At 37.3% G+C, this 23,296-nt stretch overlaps 1 protein-coding gene across 3 annotated transcripts; it reads right to left on the reverse strand.

Moving 5' to 3' along the window:
• Positions 1-72: 72 nt before the first annotated feature.
• Positions 73-21,961, reverse strand: LOC102809616 (uncharacterized). 3 transcript variants are annotated; one of them, XM_085498683.1, is made up of 3 exons: positions 21,806-21,928; positions 13,479-13,538; positions 73-2,782 (listed from the first exon to the last, which is right to left on the reverse strand). In XM_085498683.1, exon 3 carries the CDS (start codon positions 2,701-2,703, stop codon positions 1,567-1,569), a length of 1,137 nt encoding a protein of 378 aa, XP_085354809.1. In that variant the 5' UTR covers positions 2,704-2,782; positions 13,479-13,538; positions 21,806-21,928; the 3' UTR covers positions 73-1,566. The 3 variants fall into 3 exon arrangements, with proteins under 3 accessions (XP_085354809.1, XP_085354807.1, XP_085354808.1); XM_085498681.1 differs by lacking the exon at positions 13,479-13,538 and having other exon boundaries at positions 21,877-21,961; XM_085498682.1 differs by lacking the exon at positions 13,479-13,538.
• Positions 21,962-23,296: the final 1,335 nt, after the last annotated feature.

The raw sequence follows: 23,296 nt of genomic DNA on the forward strand, positions 1-23,296 counted from the left end.
AATTCGAGTGATGGTATAACAAAATAACTCATCATTTGTAAATTCAATCCATCGAAAAATGTATAAAAAACATTTTTATAAACAATGTTTATTATATAAATACACTTTGAAAAGAAACAAGATTCATAAACATAAATCTATTTGAATACATTCTCACTACAAATTACACAATACTTATTTTCTAATGGAGTTTCTTCACATCACAAACTATTGGAATCATGCACACGTGTGAGTACTTCGGTGACACATTTTATAGCTACGCCCAAAATAGTCCATCATTTATTGTGCAACTGTGACCACACGACATCATTCTGTTAACATCCACACATTTTCATAAAATCTCCATGCACTTTTTGACCTTTCATAAGTAAAATACACTACAATTTACTCCAGAAAAACAGTTTTCTTGGTACATTCCTACATTCTTGCATACTAATGAGGGATTCAGACACAGTCCAAGCTGAACAATTCCAGCTGGACTAATAACAAAGCTGGTCAATCCTTTCCCAGCAATAATGAATATTTGAAATTTGAACATAATCAGTCACAGCAAGTCAGAGATATGGCACTAAAACCGCATTTATTAAAACAAAATGGCCGACTGGCGGCCATTTTGAATCTTATCTGAAAACAAAATGATGTGCATCAAGGTTCTATAATGTCCAATGTATATACAAGTTTTAACAAAATCCATCTGTAAACAGGCGAGAAATGCTTGATTTTGGTGATTTTTAGAACAAAAATGGCCGCCATTCGGCCATCTTGAATCAGATCGTGAACCCAATTGATGTGCATATGTATAATATCAAGTATGACGTATGTGTTAAGGTTGATTGTGTGATTGTGATTGGTCGAGGCATTTCTAAGATACAGGTCCGGACGCATGCACACCACACGGACGCATGGAGGTCAAAACATAAGTCCCCGTTTTCGGACTGCGTCTGAACGGGAACTAAAAAACACGTAATAAATGCACACTGGCACATTGTAATGTAATATTTCGTGACCACAAGCGTACAATTCAATTGAAAATCAAAACAACCATATCAAATATAGTAGTTACTTCAGATATACAAGTTTTCAATGCAATGTTGACATAACAAAGCCATAAAAAACACTGACTGCTAAGAATATTACAATGTTCTAAACAAAATTGACGATCGTGTATATCATAGAAAAATGACAAACAACTGTTACATATATATTTTTTAAATATTTATAAGTAACATAATAGGTATTACAATGATGTTTTAATTTTTTTTCCGAATTTGAATAATCCAGAGTAACACGCTAGTTTAAACTGAATGGAATATATTCATTGCTACAACAAATTTTCTTCTAGGAAAACAGGTTTTGCAACACAATTTCAACAATATTATATTATGTATTGTGTATATGACGCATTTGAAATTACCAAAAAAGCTTTTCATGCCACAACATATGCATCTTAGACATGAGCTGTAGAAATAATACAGTATATGTATATATTGTGCTTTTCAGGGAATAAATTAAGATTATAAATAACTTCTCTGTATGAACTGTAATGGGTTATTTCAATGAAATTATTCAGCACTTATCAACCCTGTGGCTGTACAATCTGAATTCTTCTATTTGTTTGTGAATTCTCTTCTCAACAATGAACCCAGTATGCGTAATAAACAATCGTTTCTGTTCTTCCACATCTGAACACTCATCTTGTACGTTGAGTGTGACAGTGAACTGATTTTCACCATTTACAGATTTCCATCTATATGTATATTTCTTCTCTCTGTGAATAATTAATGAGTTTCTTTCATGAGATAATTGACTGTATATACACTCACAATGACGACACTTAAACTGCTCTACTGAATTACCATTATTTATGGAAAAACAATTTTCAGGTTTATTTTCACGTCTTCTCGTGCTTAAGCTATTATGCAAAGTAAATAAATTTGAGATTTCCATGTTATGTGTTCGTATATGGTATTTAAGATGACTTGATTGGGTAAAACTCTTTTCACATTGATCACATTGATATTTCTTCTCATTGGTATGTGTTCGTACATGTTGTTTGAGATTACTTGATGTGGCAAAACTCTTTTCACATTGTTTACAATGATAAGGCCTCTCATTGGTATGTGTTCGTATATGCCGTTTGAGATGAATTGATTGGGTAAAACTCTTTTCACATTGTTCACAACGATAAGGCCTCTCATTGGTATGTGTTCGTATATGATATTTGAGATGACTTGATGTGGTAAAACGTTTTTCACATTGTTCACAATGATAAGGCCGCTCATTGGTATGTGTTCGTATATGATATTTGAGATATTGTGATGTGGTATAACTCTTTTTACATTGTTCACAATGATAAGGCTTCTCATTGGTATGTGTTCGTAAATGTTGTTTGAGGTTACCTAATTGGCTAAAACATTTCTTGCATTGCTCACAATGATAAGGCCTCTCATTGGTATGGGTTCGTATATGACATTTAAGATTACTTGATGTGGTAAAACTCTTTTCACATTGTTCACAATGATAAGACTTCACATTGGTATGTGTTCGCATATGTTGTTTGAGATGACTTGAATAGGTGCAGGTCTTCTTACATTTCGTGCAACGAAAAGGCTTGTCATCGGTGTTTGTTTGCATAATTATTGACTCAGTAACACTCTTCTTACTTTTTTCACAAACCATCATCTTTTTCCTACTATTCAGCATATTTACTACTTGACAGTGTAGCACAGATAAACACTTTGTAATTTTATATTCTGAGCTCACTGTCTTGGTAATACCGCAGCTGTGAAAACCAAAAACACAAAAATACATTTATTAAAGCAAGATGAAGACTTGGTAGAATTGTTAGACCACCGCATATGGTCAATACACTACACTGACTCCTGCATTACAGCTATACTCCGGCTTTGTATTCATAAAATGATTGTGGCTTTTTGATTGGATGAACTATGTAAGCTACATGCTTGAAAAAACTAACTAACTGAAACAGAATACATGAAATCACCTGAGATTTTGTCATGAATATTGGAAATAGCATCAACAAATGAAGAAATCTGGGAGAGTTCCAGAGAAACTACATAACAAGTGTGACCGATGAGAGTGGTAATTAAATAAATTAAAAAAAAATAGGTGACTTCAGTATGATGACTGTAGATGTTCTATTTATTACATCAAGCAAAAAACCCTATTTAATGCTTCAATAAATGACACAAGACACAAGGTTTTGGCAAAAGTGGAAGGGGGAGCGAATTGCAGACGCAGGCGTCGCAGCGAACAGCTCCATGATGCGACTCGCCTGTGAATTGCATCATGACGCCGAGCGCGTGGTACCTGGTTGCAACCTTCCACCAGCAGAGACTGTACAGGCGGGCGTCATGGCTGGCGTCCCCCTGGCGGGAGCCTGCAGATAGACTCACAACCCCAGGGGGATGGACAGCGTGGGTACCCGTGTAAAGTCTGCTTGGTCTGTGGTGGAAACCCCCTTTCCTGTTTATTGCTAAGGTTGTTCATGAGCAGATAAACATGAGTTACACTTGAGTGAGATCGGTAATGGTATAGAAATTGGTATATAGAGACCTTTGCATGAATGGGTGGGTGGGAGGTCTGCTGAGACGATGTGTATCGTACGGTGCGGCAAAATGAACTGATGCTTGAAGAGGATGCGAGCACGGATAAGCGAATGAACAGTCTGGTGTTAATTAATGTAAATCCGACTGAAGGACGAAATGTGAGCAAATATTGCATGAAGTACAATGTGGCATGGGAGGTGTCAAAATATGAAAGGGGGATGTCAGCTTGGTCAATGCATGTCATAATTGAGCATTAACACAGATTATAAATTATATTCATAATCATACTATTAATGCTTCAATAAATGACACAAGACACAAGGTTTTGGCAAAAGTGGAAGGGGGAGCGAATTGCAGACGCAGGCGTCGCAGCGAACAGCTCCATGATGCGACTCGCCTGTGAATTGCATCATGACGCCGAGCGCGTGGTACCTGGTTGCAACCTTCCACCAGCAGAGACTGTACAGGCGGGCGTCATGGCTGGCGTCCCCCTGGCGGGAGCCTGCAGATAGACTCACGACCCCAGGGGGATGGACAGCGTGGGTACCCGTGTAAAGTCTGCTTGGTCTGTGGTGGAAACCCCCAAATTAAAAGGCAGGATGATGTGTTACAAAGTCTATCGCGATAGGATAAAACAAAGCATGGTTAGACTGATAAAACATTAAACTAAATACACTGCAAATACATGTAACGAAAACGAAATGAAATCTCAAGACAAATGTCGAAATTACAGTTAAGGAAGAGCAAGTGACAAGTGACCCGGAACTGAGCGGATGATGCTGGGGGGTGTGCGAATGTACGTCTGGTAGGCGTCGCTGCGCTACCTGCCCAGTGCCTTGATCAACCAGTCCGGAAGATTTGCGTCGGCAGCTGTCGTGGCTGCACCACTGCGGAAACTGTGAGTAGTGTAACGGTTAACATCTGGTACAGATGCGCGAGTGAGAAGGTCTCGAATGTGGTTGCTAACAGCTTGCCGCGTGAGGAAATTACTGTTGGCGAACTGGAATGCGGGTAGGTGAGCGACGGAACTATGTAGTGCTTTGTACGCCTGGTATGCCTGCACAGCGCAGACCGATGACTGTGAGGGTGCGATGATGATGTTACATCCCCGGCGGAATGGGTCTGTCTTAGACGCCTTGAGCGCAATGACGAGGTCTATGTTGCACGTGATGTCTGCCGTCAGTAAAGTGCGTTGTGGATCGAAGGTCATTGACGTGGGTGCGACAAATTCGCTGACTCTCAAGAAGCCGAAGAACGCCAGTGTAAAGGCAGACCACAACATAGCTTTGTCATGGTCGCAAATAGTGGGATGGTTTGCGACGGTGTTCTTAAGCATTCGCATTAGTGCAATGGTGATTGGGAGTTTTACACGATTTGGCACGCCGTGATGTCTTTTAATGCCTTGCATAGTGAAGTGAAGCAGGAGGTCATCGCGTATTGATGAGGTGAAGCCAGCTTCGATGTGTGCACGGATGATAGCTGCGAGGTAAACTTTTAGCGTGCCATAGGTAAGTGACGATGTTGCGAGATGTGTCATAAACAGAATCGTTGAGCGTTGCGTTAGTGGATAAGGATTCATTCCATACATGCGACAGAAGAGAAGATAGCGAGTTTGTCCCGCATGATATGTCCGTCGTGTACCTGGTGCAATGCTCAGGTTGATGTAGTGGCAGGCTTGTTGTGTGAGGTTGACGGGACTACGTCGCACATCGGAGCCGTTAAGAGGGTGCACAGGTCCGGAGTTTTGGTTGGGACCCTGTCTGCCTGAGGTGCCAGTCGTTGAAACCGCAATATCTGTTGGCGAGAGAGAGAGTCAGCGATATCGTTATTAAACCCTGAGATATGTGAGATCATGACGTGAAAGTTATTAGATGCTGCAGTGAAGAACAGCAGTCGGACAAGTTGCATGATCCGTGGACATGATGAGGAGCCTTTTTTCCATATTTGGACAACTGATATGTTATCGCAGTGAAACCGTATTCGAAGACCAAACCACAAGTGGCCCCAAATTAAGGAAGATAGTAGAATTGGTAGAAGTTCCTTGCAGGCAATAGAGTATAAAGGGTCATTTGTAATGAATGTAGGCCAGGTGTTTGTGAACCAATGACCCTTGTAGAATGCCCCGTAGCCAAGTGTTGCTGAGGCGTCTGTAAACAGTTCGAATTCTGGGGACGGTATCCAGTTTGGGTTGAGGAGGGATGCTGTGCCGTTCCAAGATGGCAAGAAGTCACACCACCATTGAACGTCGTGCCAGAATTCGTCAGTGAGTGTTATGACTTGAGAAAGACTGGTGGCTGTCATGCTGATATCAATCATGCGCCTCAGGAAGATGCGGCCGGCTGGTATGCACTTACATGCGAAACTGAGGCATCCAATGAGGGAGAGCAATTCACGTTTCGAGCATGTATGGCGGGTCAACCAGCTTGGCAGCTTGACAAGTAGATCCGCAAGCTTGTCCTTAGGTAGTCTAATAACCATGTTGACAGTGTCAAGCTCCACCCCTAGAAAGGTGATGACAGAGCAGGGACCCTCAACCTTTTCTGTAGCAATGGGTACCCCCAAGTGGTGATAACTTTGCAGCATAACATCCATATTGTGCTGGCAGGCGTTAGTGTTTGCCGGTCCAACTGTCAGGAAATCGTCTAGGTAGTGTAGAAAATCCGTATTCCTTGCGCGATGACTAACGATCCAGTGAATGGCATCAGCAATGCGGTTGAAGAGGTATGGTGCTGAGCGAAGCCCAAATGGCAGCACACGGTCGAAGAAATAGCATCCTTCCCAAAAAAACCCGAGCAGGTGCCAGTCTTCCTTTCGAACTGGGCATAAGCGAAATGCGTGTTTAACATCGATTTTTGCGAGTAAGGAGCCATGGCCATGCTTGTGAATGAAGGCTACAGCATCATCGATGCGTGAGTAGACCAATGAATGATCTTCTTTTGAGATATTGTCATTGACGCTGTCAAGTGTAGGTTGGGAGAGATCCATGATAATGCGAAAACCCCCACTTTTCTTAGGCCGTAGGCCAAGAGAATTACAGACAAAGTTTTTGAGGGGAGGACGTTTAAATGGTCCGATAGTGTGACCAAGTTTGAGTTCTTTTTGGATTGATTCTGTGATGATAGAGGGGTTGATGCGAGCGGACTTGGCGTTGCGTGTAGATCTTGGGTAGTGCTTGCCGCAAAATCCAAGGTTAGCCCCATGAGAAATGTCAAATAAAATGGCTGCTACGAATGATTTGTCCGGGTGATCGTGCAGTTCTTGCGCAAAGGAATCGAGCTTAAGAGGTGTGCTTGGGTGCATATTTTCGACCACGTGAGCTGGCATGATCATTGGCGTGAAAGGGTCGTGGTGTGTAGCCACAAAAAAGCTGGTTTTTCGTCTCGGTATCGCGGTGGCTAGTGGCAGTGTGGCCTGCAGAGTGGCAAGACGAACAAATGTGGAGACGATTATACCGGCATGGAGTTTCGCAGCGATCTTGATTGAAATTACGGCACACTGTATTGTTATAATTGTCAGCAGATTCGTTCACCCATGTATAAGGATTCCTGCTTCGTTGGCATTCCTGTTTGGTATGACCTTTCTGATGACAGTCAGGACATGTTGGAATGAGCAGATGGAGTTTTTGTTGACAGAATTTGAAGTCAAGTTGGTTGTTAGGCAAACTCCAGTTCCGTAGGCCAGGGTAACGTGAGTAATCTAGACGGAATTCTTTGTCATAGGTGACCCATGCTTCTGGCTTGAACTCAAGAGCTCGGCTGGCGATGTGACGCTGGTAATTGAATAAATGTACAGCCTCATGGGGAAAATAATGTGCCCTATAGGCAGCAAATGTTGACCAACATTCCAGCCAGTTTGCTAAATCGCGAATTTCATTCTTTTTTGCATGTTTTGAGAGAACAGCGACTGAGGGATCGTCAGAGTCCAAAGCCACTCGGGTGTTTGAGATCTGGGTGGCATTTGGTTTTCTTGAGTCAGGGTGTAAATCGGACAAATCAACAAACTTACCCCGGTTTGCTAGTTGATTGAGTATTTGCTGGTCGACGTATGGTAAAAACAAGTCTGCAGGTGGGATGATAGGAGGAACTGCAATGCTGGCATTGTTCAACATCGGCATCGCCTGTGTCACAGTGTTGATACCGGAAGCGGAAGTGAGAATGCCCTCACCGGCGAAACGTTGTATGGGAGCGGCCATGTTGGTTGCGTTGAAATGACCCCCGGTAGCAAAACTTTGTTGACTAGGATTAGCGTGAGCTAGCGATGCTTGGCTTGTAGTAGCTGGAAGTTGTTGAAACATCGAATTGTCTTGATGAGCGGTATTATTGTGTACGATCGCATTATGTTGACTAGCTATTGGCAAGGTAATCGGAAGGCTGTTATTTGTGAGAGAGTCAGTTGGCGTTAAACTTGATGGCGTTGTTTGGCTTGGGTCGCGTGATGACACGAGGCTTGCCGACAGTTGTGGAGCAGCCGGCGGTTGCGAAATATTATTCGGCTGCGTTTGACAGTTTCCTTGCTGTTGTAGGCTACGAACGAGATCTGCGAGTTCGCTTCTGCTAACTGTGATGACATCGCTGGGGAAGTTCGTGGACTGTAGTACAGTGGGATCTCCAATGTGTGCTGACGATTCTTGCGGAGGTGAGTCAGTTACGTCTATAGTCGCAACATTTTGGAAGCGAGCTGGAGTACGACGATTTCGTTGAGACTTGCGACCGCCACGGCTGGTGTTAGATCTTCCGCGTCCTCGAGGCATGTTGGAACTGGATGTTGTGAAGAAAAACTGGTATTTGTGACAAAATGAATGGCTGAAATGCTTTAGCAAGGAATTCTGCTGAGACGATGTGTATCGTACGGTGCGGCAAAATGAACTGATGCTTGAAGAGGATGCGAGCACGGATAAGCGAATGAACAGTCTGGTGTTAATTAATGTAAATCCGACTGAAGGACGAAATGTGAGCAAATATTGCATGAAGTACAATGTGGCATGGGAGGTGTCAAAATATGAAAGGGGGATGCCAGCTTGGTCAATGCATGTCATAATTGAGCATTAACACAGATTATAAATTATATTCATAATCATACTATAAACCCCTATTTTAGAGTAGAGTTTTAAGTGTGGTCAAATGTGTGGACTGTTTTTATTATAAGTTACTACAATTACATTTATCATGCATTATTAAACAATTTGTCACATATTTTATGCTGCAAATGTTGACCGTCATTTTTCTAAAATTTTGCAGAATGTCTGGGAGTAATGAATGTTTGGTATAAGTGAGAGTGTACTAATACTAACACATATACATCAATCATAGAAAGCTTAGAAAGATCTCCCATGTGCTGAAAGTATTGGAGGTATGAATTACAACTAATATATTGAAAACACATCTTTAATACACATTGAGCAAACAATGGATTTATTGCATGCAAAATCATTGAAATGTGTTGTTTTTTGACCATAGACTTGTCCAAGTAGCTATGGTTTAACAATTACAAATTTAACAAAATAATGACCATATATGATGAGTTTATATTTTGGTCATATATCTTATCAGGCAACACAATTATAGCACTGGTTGCATGTTCCTATCTGAACAGTACTTAGTACATTACAGTTATGTATATTAAGAAACACACATGAAACTAATAACAGGTTATTAATATGCATGGATTTCAACCCTGAAGTAATCTGATTAGTGGATTATTTAAAATCTCCATTGTAATTAATTCATTAACATTTGATCAGTAGCACTCAAAGTAGCTGTGAACACCTATAAATTGGTTAATTTATGCAAATTAGGTAATTAGTAAGTACACAATTTAACCCTAATCTGAACATGTATATGGCTTATCCCTAACAATCTACATGTGTATGTATCAAGTTTTATTGAAATCTGTTTAATGGAAAAAGTGAAAATGCTAAAAATGGCCAAATTAATATGCAAATTAGATAATTAGTAGTCACAAGATTTTCAACAAAACTAATCAGTACTGCGCACCATACCAGAGCATCTATGCACCAAACAAATTAAAATGCTTAAATTAAATTTGGGTAATTAATATGCAAATTAGCTAATTCATATGCACAAATTTCAACCAAAACCTAATCAGGTTTGCACATTATCCCAGAGTATCTATGTATCAATTTTCATTGAAATCTGTTTAATAGTAGATGAGAAACAAATGAAAATGCTTAAAATACGTTGATTAATAAGCAAATTAGGTAATTAATTAAAATAAGTATAGAAGTTCAACCAAAAACTAATAAGGTCTGAGCATTGTCCCAGCACATCTATACACCAAATTTCAATAAAATCTGATAATTGGTTCTGGAGGTATCAATAGACCAGACACACACACACAGACGTACTAAGCGCAAAGACTCAAAAATATATTCAGAATACTTGTTTTTACTTTAATAATTGTTTAACATACAACCTGTGAGAAACATTAATATTTCATTGAGGGGCATGTTTGTTTAAATACTAGTAGTTAAATGCTGAACTGAGTGGTCAATCCTACTAATACACATACATTCTCCCCCCAAACATAAACAATTCAACACTAACATAAAACACTTTTCACTAAAAAAATACTTGCAAATAATAGAATAAAACACTATATCGCTCTGCAATGACCAAACTGAGGATAAGTATCCATCACTTATAGACTGAATTCGGAAGGTACAATAACGTACCAATCTTTGATAGAAAACTGAAAATGGGCAATACTTTTACAACATTATTCATGACAACAAAAACAATGAATTTGTAAAAACACACCGCTACGCAAGTTGTACGAGATATCAAATATTTTAATACATAACAATAATGCAAATACAAAACTAGCAATTACAGAACCACAAAATCAAGGAAAAGGACAGGGTGGCCTCTTCAATTAAAGTGAAATGCTTAAACCAGCTGCTTCAGAAAATACAATTTTTTTCTATGTTTAGAAATTTGAGCGTCTTGTTTGATATTTTCCCTGTATTGTCAGTATGAGTTATTTTTTTATATATTTTCAGAATGTAGTACTTTATTGTACTTTTCATAAAAACCTCAAATATGGGGTATGATAGCAATAAAGATCTATTTAGGGGCCCAAGCTGAACGGAATAGTCTGAAATTCTGCATACTTTGTAGTTGTGAACTGGTGCATACAACTTTTAGAATTTTGATTGGTCAATTAGGTCGGCAGCCATATTGGATTGAATTTAAACAGGAAGTGGCTATTTGACCACTTTCTGAGGCTCAAAGCGATAAGGTTTTTTTATGGCATATAGTACATTACATGTGTAATAGATATCAGAAACAAAATTCTAAACGTAAACCTTAACTTTTTCCGCCATGTTTTTTCTTGAAAAAAACTGGAAGAAACACTTGAAAATGTTCAAACTCTTTCAGAAATCTAATAAAGATTACAGATCAGTCACGTGGTTTGGCTGCCATCTTGGATTTTTGTCAAAACTGACCAAAAGTTTGGACTTTTGGATTTGTTTCTCAGAGGTACTTCAACCGTTTAACAAGATATGTTGTACATAACATGTCTGGCTATAGCTTCATGCAAAAAATAATATATTTCTGATCAGTCACAAGGTTTGACGGCCATCTTGGATTTTCGACAAAATTGACCAAAAGTTTAGACATTTGTTTTTCAGAGGTGCTTCAACAGATCAACAAGGTATGTTGTATATAACATGTCTGGCTACAGCTTCATGCAAGAAAAATAATATAATTCTGATCAGTCACAAGGTTTGACGGCCATCTTGGATTTTCGACAAAATTGACCAAAAGTTTAGACATTTGTTTTTCAGAGGTGCTTCAACAGATCAACAAGGTATGTTGTATATAACATGTCTGGCTACAGCTTCATGCAAGAAAAATAATATAATTCTGATCAGTCACAAGGTTTGACGGCCATCTTGAATTTTCGACAAAATTGACCAAAAGTTTAGACATTTGTTTTTCAGAGGTGCTTCAACAGATCAACAAGGTATGTTGTATATAACATGTCTGGCTACAGCTTCATGCAAGAAAAATAATATAATTTTGATCTTCTGTGTGCTGAGAGAATTGGAGACACATTAAAATTAATTCGAAATTTAAGATTTGCTTTGCAAACAAGAAGCTTGGCAACTAGATTTTGTCTGCTATTTGAGATGCATAACATGAAAAAATGGGATTCACATTATCAAAATTTATAATACATACAGATATTACATTTGATTGTTCATGCATGGTTTTTATAGATTTTTTATATTATGCAAATTAGGTCATTATTATAGATGTATATAAACCTAAAACTGATTTCATCATAACATTGTGTTAGAATACATATGTACCAAGACTCATTGAATTAAGATAAGTACTGCCACAGACCATCTATGTACTAAGTTTTATTGAAATGTGATTAAAACCAAAAATTATGATTTACAGTATTATGCAAATTAGGTAATTAATATGATCTGAATTTAACCATAAACTGAATGGGTTTGTGCATTGTTCTGGAGCACCAATGTACCAAGTTTCATTGAAATAGAATAATTCAGTGTTCTCCACAATCCAAAATAGCTGGTGGGCGGTCTAATTAGCATAAATTTGCATATTAATTTGCATATCATTTACATGCATTCTTGCATGTATGTTATGAACTGCAATACACACTATTATTTACTATTCTTTTTTTAATTTAATCGAAACATGTTACAATCTTTTGAAATACAAACAGATGGGTCAATATCAATATTTATGCAAAGTTTGAAATCGGTGATTTATACGTTCTCGAATTATTGCGAATTGCGTTCATAAAATGCAATTCAAGTAACGAAGAGCAAGTACAAAACATAATTGAGTTATAATGTAGAAAATATACGAAGCCAAAACAGACGATTTGTAAAAATAAAACCCATAACATTTTTATTTGTGGCATCGGTACTCACCTGTGCCGACGGACGGTACAATACATTTCTGCATGTACGATCACGAGTGACGACACGTTACATTTTCACACATTGTTTTTTAGAATTCAAGAAAAAATGCTAGCAATCGGCAAAATAAAAGAATATGTTATGTTCTCGAAAGATTCGACATAAAAAATCGATAAACTGAAAAAAGTACATGGAAAGAATAACTAAAATATGTATTCAATTACAAATACTCGCGGTAAACGGTCATCAGTTTGCCTTCTCCTTGCTGTTTTCACGATGAAAATCGAACGAACTTTGTAAATACGGCTAGAATTTTAATTTTTGTTAAGTGGCAACAATGTCGGCCGACAATGAATTTAGGCGATTGACACATTGCCATGAATACACTTGTTAACTGCTTGCAGACTTCCAGTGATCATTGTTTATGTCTGAACTCTTGAAACAATAGCAAAATAGAGGGTTGGGCAACTACTCATTTGTTTAGGCTTGGGAAGAACAATGCAAGCTTTTTACAAATAATTTCAGCTGGATGTACGTTGGTGGGCGGGTGGACGTGTGTTGAGAGTAACTAGGTGGCCGTAAAACTTGATGGGCATCAAAACCCACCTAAAACCCCTTGTGGAGAATACTGACAATTAGTACATGTGATATCAGTGTAAAAGCTGAAAATTGGCTAATTATGCAAATTAGGTAATTAATGTGCACTGATTTTAACCCAAAACTAATCAGGTCTTTGCATTGTCCTAGAACATCTATGTACCACGATTCATCGAAATGGGATAGTACTTGTGATATCAGTGTAAAAGCCAAATATTGACTAATTATGCAAATTAGTTGATTATATTAATTTGCATTTTTACATAAAATTAATCAGGTCTTTGGATTGTATCTATGTACCAAGTTGAAAAGTAACGAAGTAATAGTACTTGAGGTATCAAAACCTGAAAATTGATTAAATATGCAAATTAGGTAATTCATACTTCACATACCTGTCTGTGCATCGTTCTATGTATCTATGTAAGTTTCATTTGAAATGTGATGACCAGTACCTGAGATATCAGTGGAAAAGACGAAAATTGACTAATCATTATGCAAATTAGGTTAATTATATGCATGGATTTCTACCCAAAATTAGTCCAGAGCATCTATGTTTAATCCAAATCAAACTAATGGCTCTTTAGATATCAGTGAAACAGACAAGGAACAGCTAATAACAACAAGACATGAATGTCACAGTCCCGTTATTTGATTATAAAGTAGTACAAAGAACATCTGCAAACAGGTGAATGAATATGTAATCTATGTGGGTACAACTCATCATAAAGTGATTTCCCATAATCTAGTTTTGTACTGACAACTAAAAACTTCCACTGACCCATGTTCAGAATCTCAGAGTACACAAGTGCAACAAAACTATTTGTCATACATGTATACTTGCTCAAGAAACTGCATTCATTAATCTGAGTGAACCTTGATGTACACGACTTCTTTGTTAATTCATATTACCAGGACATGGGTTTGTTTCAAAATCACCACTGAGAATCAGAATCATTTTCATGTTGTCAAAAATAAATTTGTTATTAACATAGTTAGGTTTATTATTTGAAATGTATTCATTGTACATAGAACAACATCTGTTATTTCTTAAACAATTGTAGAAGCTATGTTTTCAGAGCAAGTACATGTAATTTGAGGAGCGTGGTCATTACTGTCAGAAGCACATCTACTTATTTCAAGGTGTAATCCTACCACATATAAACTAAATTGGCCCAATGGTTGCTGGGATAAGAGCAAATAACTGCATTGATCTAATTTGCATATTTTTGAGAGGGTGTGGTCATTATTGCCAAAATACATCTACCAGTGCCAAGGTGTTATCATACCAAATATGAATAAAATCAACACGGTGGTGGTAGAGATAGCAGTAAATAACTGCATTGATCTAATTTGCATATTTTTGGGAGAGTGTGGTCATTACTGTCAGAAGCACATCTACCCGTGTCAAGGTGTAATCCTACCAAATATGAACTAAATTGGCCCAATGGTTGCTGGGATAAGAGCAAATAACTGCATTGATCTAATTTGCATATTTTTGTTCTATGTCTATTTCTTACGCCATGTACCAGCCGATATACCACTCGTCCACCGCTCATATGGATTGCATACAGTTGATTATAGTTCCTGGGCTCCCTGGGATAAGAGCAAATGACTGCATTGATTTAATTTGCATATTTTTGGGAGGGCATGGTCATTATTGCCAAAAGCACATCTACTTGTGCCAAATATAAATAAAATCGACACGATGGTGGTAGAGATAGCAACAAATAACTGCATTGATCTAATTTGCATATTTTTGGGAGAGGGTGGTCATTACTGTCAGAAGCACATCTACTCGTGTCAAGGTGTAATCCTACCAAATATTAACTACATTGGCCAAATGATTGCTGGGATAATAGAAATTAACTGCATTGATCTAATTTGCACATTTTTGAGAGGGTGTGGTCATCATTACCAAATGCACATCTACTCGTGCCAAGGTGTAATAATACCAAATATGAATAAAATCGACTCGGTGGAGGTAGAAATAACAGCAAATAACTGCATTAATCTAATTTGCATATTTTTGGGAGAGCGTGGTCATTACTGTCAGAAGCACATCTACTTGTGCCAAGGTGTTATCATACCAAATAAGAATAAAATTGACACAATGGTGATACAGATAGCAGCAAATAACAGCATTGATCTAATTTGCATATTTTTGGGAGGGTGTGGTCAATATGCCAAAAGCACATCTATTCCTGTCAAGGTGTAATTCTACCAAATATAAATAAAATCGACTTGGTGGTGGTAGAGATAGCAGGAAATAACTGCATTTATCTAATTTGCATATTTTTGGGAGGGCGTGGTCATTACTGTCAGAAACACATCTACTCGTGTCAAGGTGTAATCCTACCAAATATGAACGAAATCAGCTCAATGGTTGCTGAGATCAAAGGAAATAACTGGATTTAGCTAATTTGCATATTTGTGGGGTAGGGTAATAATAACCTAGAAGATGACTTCCAATGTTAAGGAAGCTATCGGTATTTTGAAATTGGGTTCTGAGTTCTGAAAAGTATACACTACCGAACGAATACATTTGGTATAACTTGTGAATCTGAAATCAGGAATTCATGAATCTGAATCTGAATTTAACTGAATCAATTATTCTGAGCATGCTCAGTTGCTCTGTCAGTGTAGTCGAGAGAGGTAATTTTGAATGAAAATCTTGAAAAAGACCCACATAGGATTTTCAGATTTGGAAAAAAAAATGACGTGCCTATGTAACACATACTTGTTCATCAACCTGCCAAGTTTTATTGACATCTGCTGCAGAGTCCCTGGGAAAATGTGAGAGATACTAGTAACTTGCAGCAACTTCAAATAGAGTAAATCTAGTACTTCCCTTTCAGGCTTCACCTGAACAGGGACAAATTAGCTAATTATCATGCAAATCAGGTAATTCATATGTATGCGGTTTCAACAGAAATCTAATCAAAATATCAAAGCATCTATACATCAAGTTTCATTAAGGGATTGGTCAGTTACTTCGGCCTAGGGGGGGGGGGGTCGGTGGATCAGTAGGGGGGTTTAACCCTGTTTTTGATTGTGCGAATAGGGGGGTCACCCTTTTTTTGATATCATGTTTTCCAGAATTCACACACGCGCTCATGCATATATTTTTAAAAATTTTATTTCAGAACAAACGATAAAAAAGTTAGTCGTACAAATGTATTCTTAATAATAACTATTACCTATATTGCCTATAAATTTGTTGATGCAAAAAATGTTATAGGCTAAATATTGTGAGGTTAAAGTTGCCAAATAACTAACAGATTATGCAATGCGGCTAGAACCCCAATTATACAGTTAAGTTTTAAACACATCCCAAGTCCATGTGCTGCTGATATCAGATTATTTTTTTAAAGTCTGAAGTCACCATTGTATAAGATATTTACTGGATTTATCCAATTATAACAGGAGATGGAAAGACAACATGTAGCAATTAGTACAATGAGCAGTGACAGTTTTTTTTTTCAGCAAATCAAAAAAGTTAAATTTGTGAAAATGCTGATATATAAATTAAAATAAATGATGAAAAAATAAATAAATAGTTTTTTTTGTTTTTTTAACTTTTAAATATGCATATTTTGCTCTGTAAAACACCAAAATCCAACACAAATTTAAGCAAAAATCAAAGTTTCCTTTGTTTTCATAAGCACATAATAATATAATGTTGGGGGGGGGGGGGGTCACCCACTTTTTTTGAGATTTACAGCTGGCAAAATGGAATCTGCCGACCCCCCTATACCTAGATAAAGTAAATAAAAACATCAGGGTTTAATGTCCGTCCTGACTTTGAGCCCTTGATATTAAATGGTCCAGCCCTTTCACACTCCAACGATTGAAATTTGTTTAGTTGCTATCAAATTATCGATCATAAAAAAATACCACATTTGTGAGACGTGTTTTTGATACAAATCGAAGATCGCAATCAACTCGAGACAAAACTACCGTCATTTTGTCTTCCTTGTCTTTGTTCAGTAAAAACAAAAAAGTCGCATATTTACTAATTATTTAATGAGTGCATATTTTGTGAAAAATATCAAATGAGAATAAACATTGAATACAATAGAAATAAAATGCGTTGTTTTATTTGAGAAAGATGGAAACCATGCAAAACGAATGTGAAAAATTACTGTCTGCTCGAGGAGAAGACAAATAGATGTTTTTAGTTGCTGTATCTGCTCAAATAACATCCATCATGACATATTAAATCATTATTTACTAAACTCACAAATTTTCAGACCTTCCAATGAAATATTTTTGTGACAGAATACGTTATCGCAATATGCAAATAAGGCTACTCACCAAAGTCAAATATTTGTTCAGAAGTTTCAAAGACCACTAAGATATAAATTAATTAATACAATAATTAATGCATGGAATGCACCAAAATCTAATCAGCACATCTACTCATCATATATCAGCTGTGTGCTAAATTTCATTTAAATTGAAATTGTAGATCTTGAGTTATCAGTGGAACAAATTTTAGTTACTGAGTCAGAGTCACAGACACTGGTACCACATAAGCTCTGTTTCACGTGAGCTAAAAATAAACAAATCTGAGAGGTCTACTGGGAGTATGTATATGTATAATATCAAATCCATCAGACTTGCGTTTTCAAGAAGTCAAAAATATCACTTTTTACCAAAAAATGACAAAAATATTCATCAAAATTAGAGAACTGAAGATATCATCATGAAATGAAAAAAAATGAGAGAGGTCCACATCACTTATAACAAAAATATTCACCAAAATTAGAGAATTAAACATGTCATGATTCAATAAACAAATCTAAGGAGAGGTCTGCCAAGGTACACAATAATAATAATAATAATTTTTTTTTGTATCGTCCTTTCTCTATTTCTGAATTATGGGGCACTAATTCTCAATTTTGTTAATGCTGCTCTATGTTTTGCATTTGTTACTATTCTATAATTTTTCTTTAGCAGTCTATATGTACGCAGCTTATTCTTTTGGCTTTTATTTTTATTATCATGCATTTGTTCTTGATTCTTGTTTTCAAATAATTTTTTAAGTTTTATGCAAATTGTGTTGATTAGATTGGTGTTATAATTTGGATCATTATTTGCCCATGACTTATTCATTTCCAGATAGTACAAAATATTTTAGTATGCCTTTACCATCCATCTCTATGCCAAGTCTGTATGCTTCATGGACTAGCATGTTTTCATTCTCTATTTTTAGCCAATATTTTATCATTTGTTTTATACTAGTCAGTAAAATAATTCTAAAATACATGCCAAATTACTGGCTTTACAGCTTACCTGTAAAATGTATTTGCAAAATTTGTTAGGAAATTTTTCCATAGGTAGCCCACTATCAAACGTATCCTTTATTTGTAGCATGCAGGTTTAACCATAGTATCAAATAGTTTTAGGTATGTTTTGACTGGAATATTGTTTTCAGAGTATAACAATTGTTAAATTTTGAAGGAAGCTTTCATCGCTCTATGGCTGAGATCTTCTTGAGCTCTGATAAGTTTACCAGTTGTGTTTAGTTTCAAACCTAGGCAAGTGTAAGAGAATACATTCAGAAGTATCAAAGCAACAAGAATTGTAGTTTTTTCAAGAAGAAGTCGAAAAAGTAAACTGTTGACACAGACTCCAAACGCCGGACAATCACTCATATGATAAGCTCTGCTTGGCAAACTCGACAGCGATGCTAATATGTTTAGGCTAGTAGTGTTCATGCTACACGAAGTGCGGGCTAAGATTTAAGCTGATTTAGGCTTATCTCACATGTTTGCAATTTGGCTAGACCCAATTCAGCCAACTGCGTCCACGCATTGGGAGGGCCAGTCCTTAGCACAGGCTAAACTGAAAGTCGAAGATGCATGCATGTCATTTTGGGGTGTAACGTAAATTTGTATGCATGATATTGTGCTTCTGAGCATACCAATCAACGTCTCAAAAATAAAATTTCCTTCTATCGACTATCAGCAAACTGACATGTTTGTTTTTTCAGCCTTTAAAGCAGTAGTATTTTTGCACCCCAGTCTTGCTACTTCTGGGTAAGTCATCTATAGTGTAATTATATGAACATGGGATAAAGAAACATTCCTCTAAAACTTCAGATTTGTTAAACTAATTAACTTTTTGTTTCTTAGATTTTTAGAATTTTTTTCTTTAAATCATGCGTCTTCTAGGTTGTGTCTTTGTTATGTCTGAGCTCGGTTGCCATTTAGAAATGAGAAAGTTGCATATATTTGATCACGTGCATAATATTCACACCCAAAGGTCGCCCTAGGCTAAGCATTTGCACACACTTCGTTAGTCTGTGCACAGTCCCTCCACAACCGGTCATGAAACGCTATTGTCAAAAGGTGTGAGCGAGCTTAGATCGAGAAACAATGCGTGTTTCAGCCTTCCAGCTGAAGTGATGACGTCATAGTTCACGCTGAAGCGCTCACACTGAGGTCGGTCGTTGGTCGAGTCGGAGAAATCATCGTAGTGTAATAGTTTCTTCAAATAAATTTCGTAATTGACGCTATTATTTGAGTTTATTTAGGTGTCAGGAACATCTTGAGTGAATATTAGGTCGTGTATGTCGTTTTTATCCGAGGTATCAAATGATTTGTGACTGGGAACTTCAGGGGCAGTTTTAGAATCGGTCATTGCATTTGTGTTATGACGATGTTGGTAGTTTTGACCCAAATTGTTGACACTTTATCGAATATATAATGATAATTTTTCGAATTATCTTAAAAGTGAATACGATTTTACCAGGTTAATTCAGTTTATTGCGTTATGGGACAAATATTAAAATTGAAATAGTTTATTTCGCAACTCATCCACTGTTGGCTCGTACTCTAAATCAGACTCCACATCACGGCTTTCCTCCTCTAAATCTGATGGCCAATCGACATTTTCATCGTCAAAATCGTCAAAATCATCATAGGATTTCCACATTACAGTAATATTTTGGAGCGATCAGGGAATTAAAGACTATGTTAAAACGTATGAAAACATTGAAAGTACGCATGCGCACTAAAGAAACGCAATGCTTTGTGGGAGAAATTACATCATCGGATATGCTAATTCTATGTTAATGTTGGGGAAAGATGGCAGTACGTCCGTATTTTACCACTAGCGAAATAAACAACGATTAAACTGTTAAATAAACAACGGATTAACCGAAACACGGAGGGACTGTAGTTAGTCTGTGCTAAGGGTCTGGACCGCGTTATAAAATCAGATCAGATTTTACCCATACTTAGCATTCCATTGCTAAGAAAACGTGCGTGATTTTGACCTCTTAGCCCATACTAAGGAGCCGTGCGTGAACGCAACTGCTATCACTGGTTTTGATGTTTGACATACTAGTATTTGGAATGGAAATACCATAAACAGTTCATTATGTCACATGACGAGATGGAAAAAGTTGTTTTGTGGCAACCACTACATTATCAAACTGTGTCGATTCTATTTGCATTATTTTGAGCGAGCATCGGAGCATATTGGTTAACACCCATAGTCGTCCATGTATTGACTTCAATTCAACAGCTCCCTGAGGGGGACGGTCGATTCGTCCCAAATCACATTCGTCCCAAGTCGATTCGTCCCACAAGTTGATTCGTCCCACAAGTTAATTCGTCCCAAAGTCGATTCGTCCCACAAGTTGATTCGTCCCAAAGTCGATTCGTCCCACAAGTCGATCGATTCGTCAGATTTAAAGTTAGCCCACTACTAACTCGCCAAATAAACACAAAAAATCCAAACAACGAACTGTTCACGTACACGTCAAGCACTGGCATGCGTAATTGTTCATTATGCCATTTTGTTTTTGCCGACGTTATAAACAAATACACCGTACACGCAACGTAGAGTTATTAGTTAATAAATAAATACAAATACACCGTACATGCAACGTACAAGTTATTAGTTAATAAATAAATACAAACACACCTGACATGCAACGTAGAGTTATTAGTTAATAAATACAAATACATCGTACATGCAACGTACAAGTTATTAGTTAATAAATACAAATACATCGTACATGCAACGTACAAGTTATTAGTTAATAAATACAAATACACCGTACACGCAACGTACAAGTTATTAGTTAATAAATACAAATACACCGTACACGCAACGTGGAGTTATTGGTTAATAAATACAAATACACCGTACACGCAACGTGGAGTTATTAGTTAGCGTGTCAGTAACAGTTGGCATAGAAATTGACCCTGCTCAAGATCGTAACGCTGACCAAAAATTAAAAAAAATGGACGAATGTGAATTGGGACGAATGTGAATTGGAACGAATGTGAATTGGGACGAATCGACTTGTGGGACGAATGTGAATTGGGACGAATCGACTTGTGGGACGAATGTGAATTGGGACGAATCGACTTGTGGGACGAATGTGTTGGGACGAATGTGAATTGGGACGAATTGACTGTGAATCCTCCCTGAATTCAAAAACCAACCACATGAATAGATCGTCGGCCTCTGCCCTAGTCTACAAGAGCTGAAAATCCACAGCTATATACCGTCTTACGGCATGTAAACCAAACATATTCATTCTCTAAGACAGACCGGAAACGAGACAAAACAAAAGATTTTTCAAGTTAGCTTAGCAAGCGCTACTTAACGGTGACTGTGCTGAAAAGCCGAGGTCACGACGGAGATCATGCGTCTTACTCATGACCATTTTATCGATTAAAAATATTGACAGTATACTTACGACTGAAAGTCGGCGTTGGTAAAGAATGAACACTTGACAATTAATGACAAAGACAGTTACAATTGACCTACTTGAACGCAAATCGCATGGTTTCGTCAAAATGGAATCACGGACAATATCGCCCTCTACAGACTAATATGATGATAACTTCGTTTTTGTTTGGCCGTCATGATACAAGTACTACGAGCATTGCGTGTAACCTTCTCCCTCCGCCGTGGTTGGGAACACTGATAATATTGCTGAGAATAAGTTCTAACCTGATAATATGAAGTCAGGATCAAATATATAAACCAAAGCTTTCAATTATGTTTTCATTGTATTTTTCAATTTCTGAATATTCACTCCTATCTTTGCGTCTACAAAAGGAATTATTGTTTATGGATACAATTGTTAAATCACCATTTCACGTGAACATGAAATCAACACAAAAGTCTATAATAAAACCTTGAATACTAATACACGCAGTAAAGGGAATGTTATATTTTTGGCCTGATATGTATTCAGGCAGTTATATATTTGATTTGATTTGTATTTTCATAAATTAATTTTTTTTTCATACGTCTTCAGAATATGAAATAAATGGCTTAGCACAACACCATTTACAAAGCCTGCTCCCAGACACACGAGACCATCATATTCATTCACAAATGTATCTGTGTTGATTTTATAAACATAATAACCACCATATGAAAAAGATGAATTAACGAGGGAAATTACGGTTATGTTGACACAATCGTCGAACCATGTTGTGTTCTATATGGGTCCCATGTGGTTAATACATACCGTAGATTTCAAACACTGATTGTTAGACATGTGTAGTAATTCGTTTGCATATACCTAATAATGTAATATACATGTAACTTGAACAGTGCACTATTGTGTACATTTCTGCTGCCTCATACGTCTTACGATCATTGATGGGTAACGTCACATACCCGCTGTCAACTGTGGGCAACTTCCCAGTGTTGTTGACATTGATAAATGATGGCCAAGTCTATGGATCTACACACACTTTCACTGAGCAAGAATCCCTTGAACTCACTACCAAAGTCTGGCATCACCATCCATTTGTTATAACTCCATTCACAATCATCTACCAATTTCTAGTTCTGGTTCTCATAACTCTGGATAAGGTTTTCTGAATACTGTATACATTGCATTTGATATATATCATGATTGTTGCTATAGTTAAACATAGGGACATCAATGAAGTTATTACCATTCCCGTGAATAAGAAATGGTTTCAACAAAACGTTTACGTTGAATTTATTTGTTGGCATGTGCTTTGTTCGATGTGGACATGGTTCATGTTATGTACATACTTGTTGGCGACAACATCCATTGGGTTCATATGCAAAGAGGGTTGGAAAACCTACTCCAAAACTTGAAATAAACATATACTCTTTGACCCGTTGAGACAGTTTCTTGTGTTTTACCCTTAGTTATACATTTTTATTAGTTCAGCATCTTGTAAATTCCACGAGGTCGGAA

This window comes from Saccoglossus kowalevskii, chromosome 1 (genome assembly GCF_978046115.1).
Source record: "Saccoglossus kowalevskii chromosome 1, keSacKowa6.1, whole genome shotgun sequence".
NCBI classification, from domain to species: domain Eukaryota; kingdom Metazoa; phylum Hemichordata; class Enteropneusta; family Harrimaniidae; genus Saccoglossus; species Saccoglossus kowalevskii.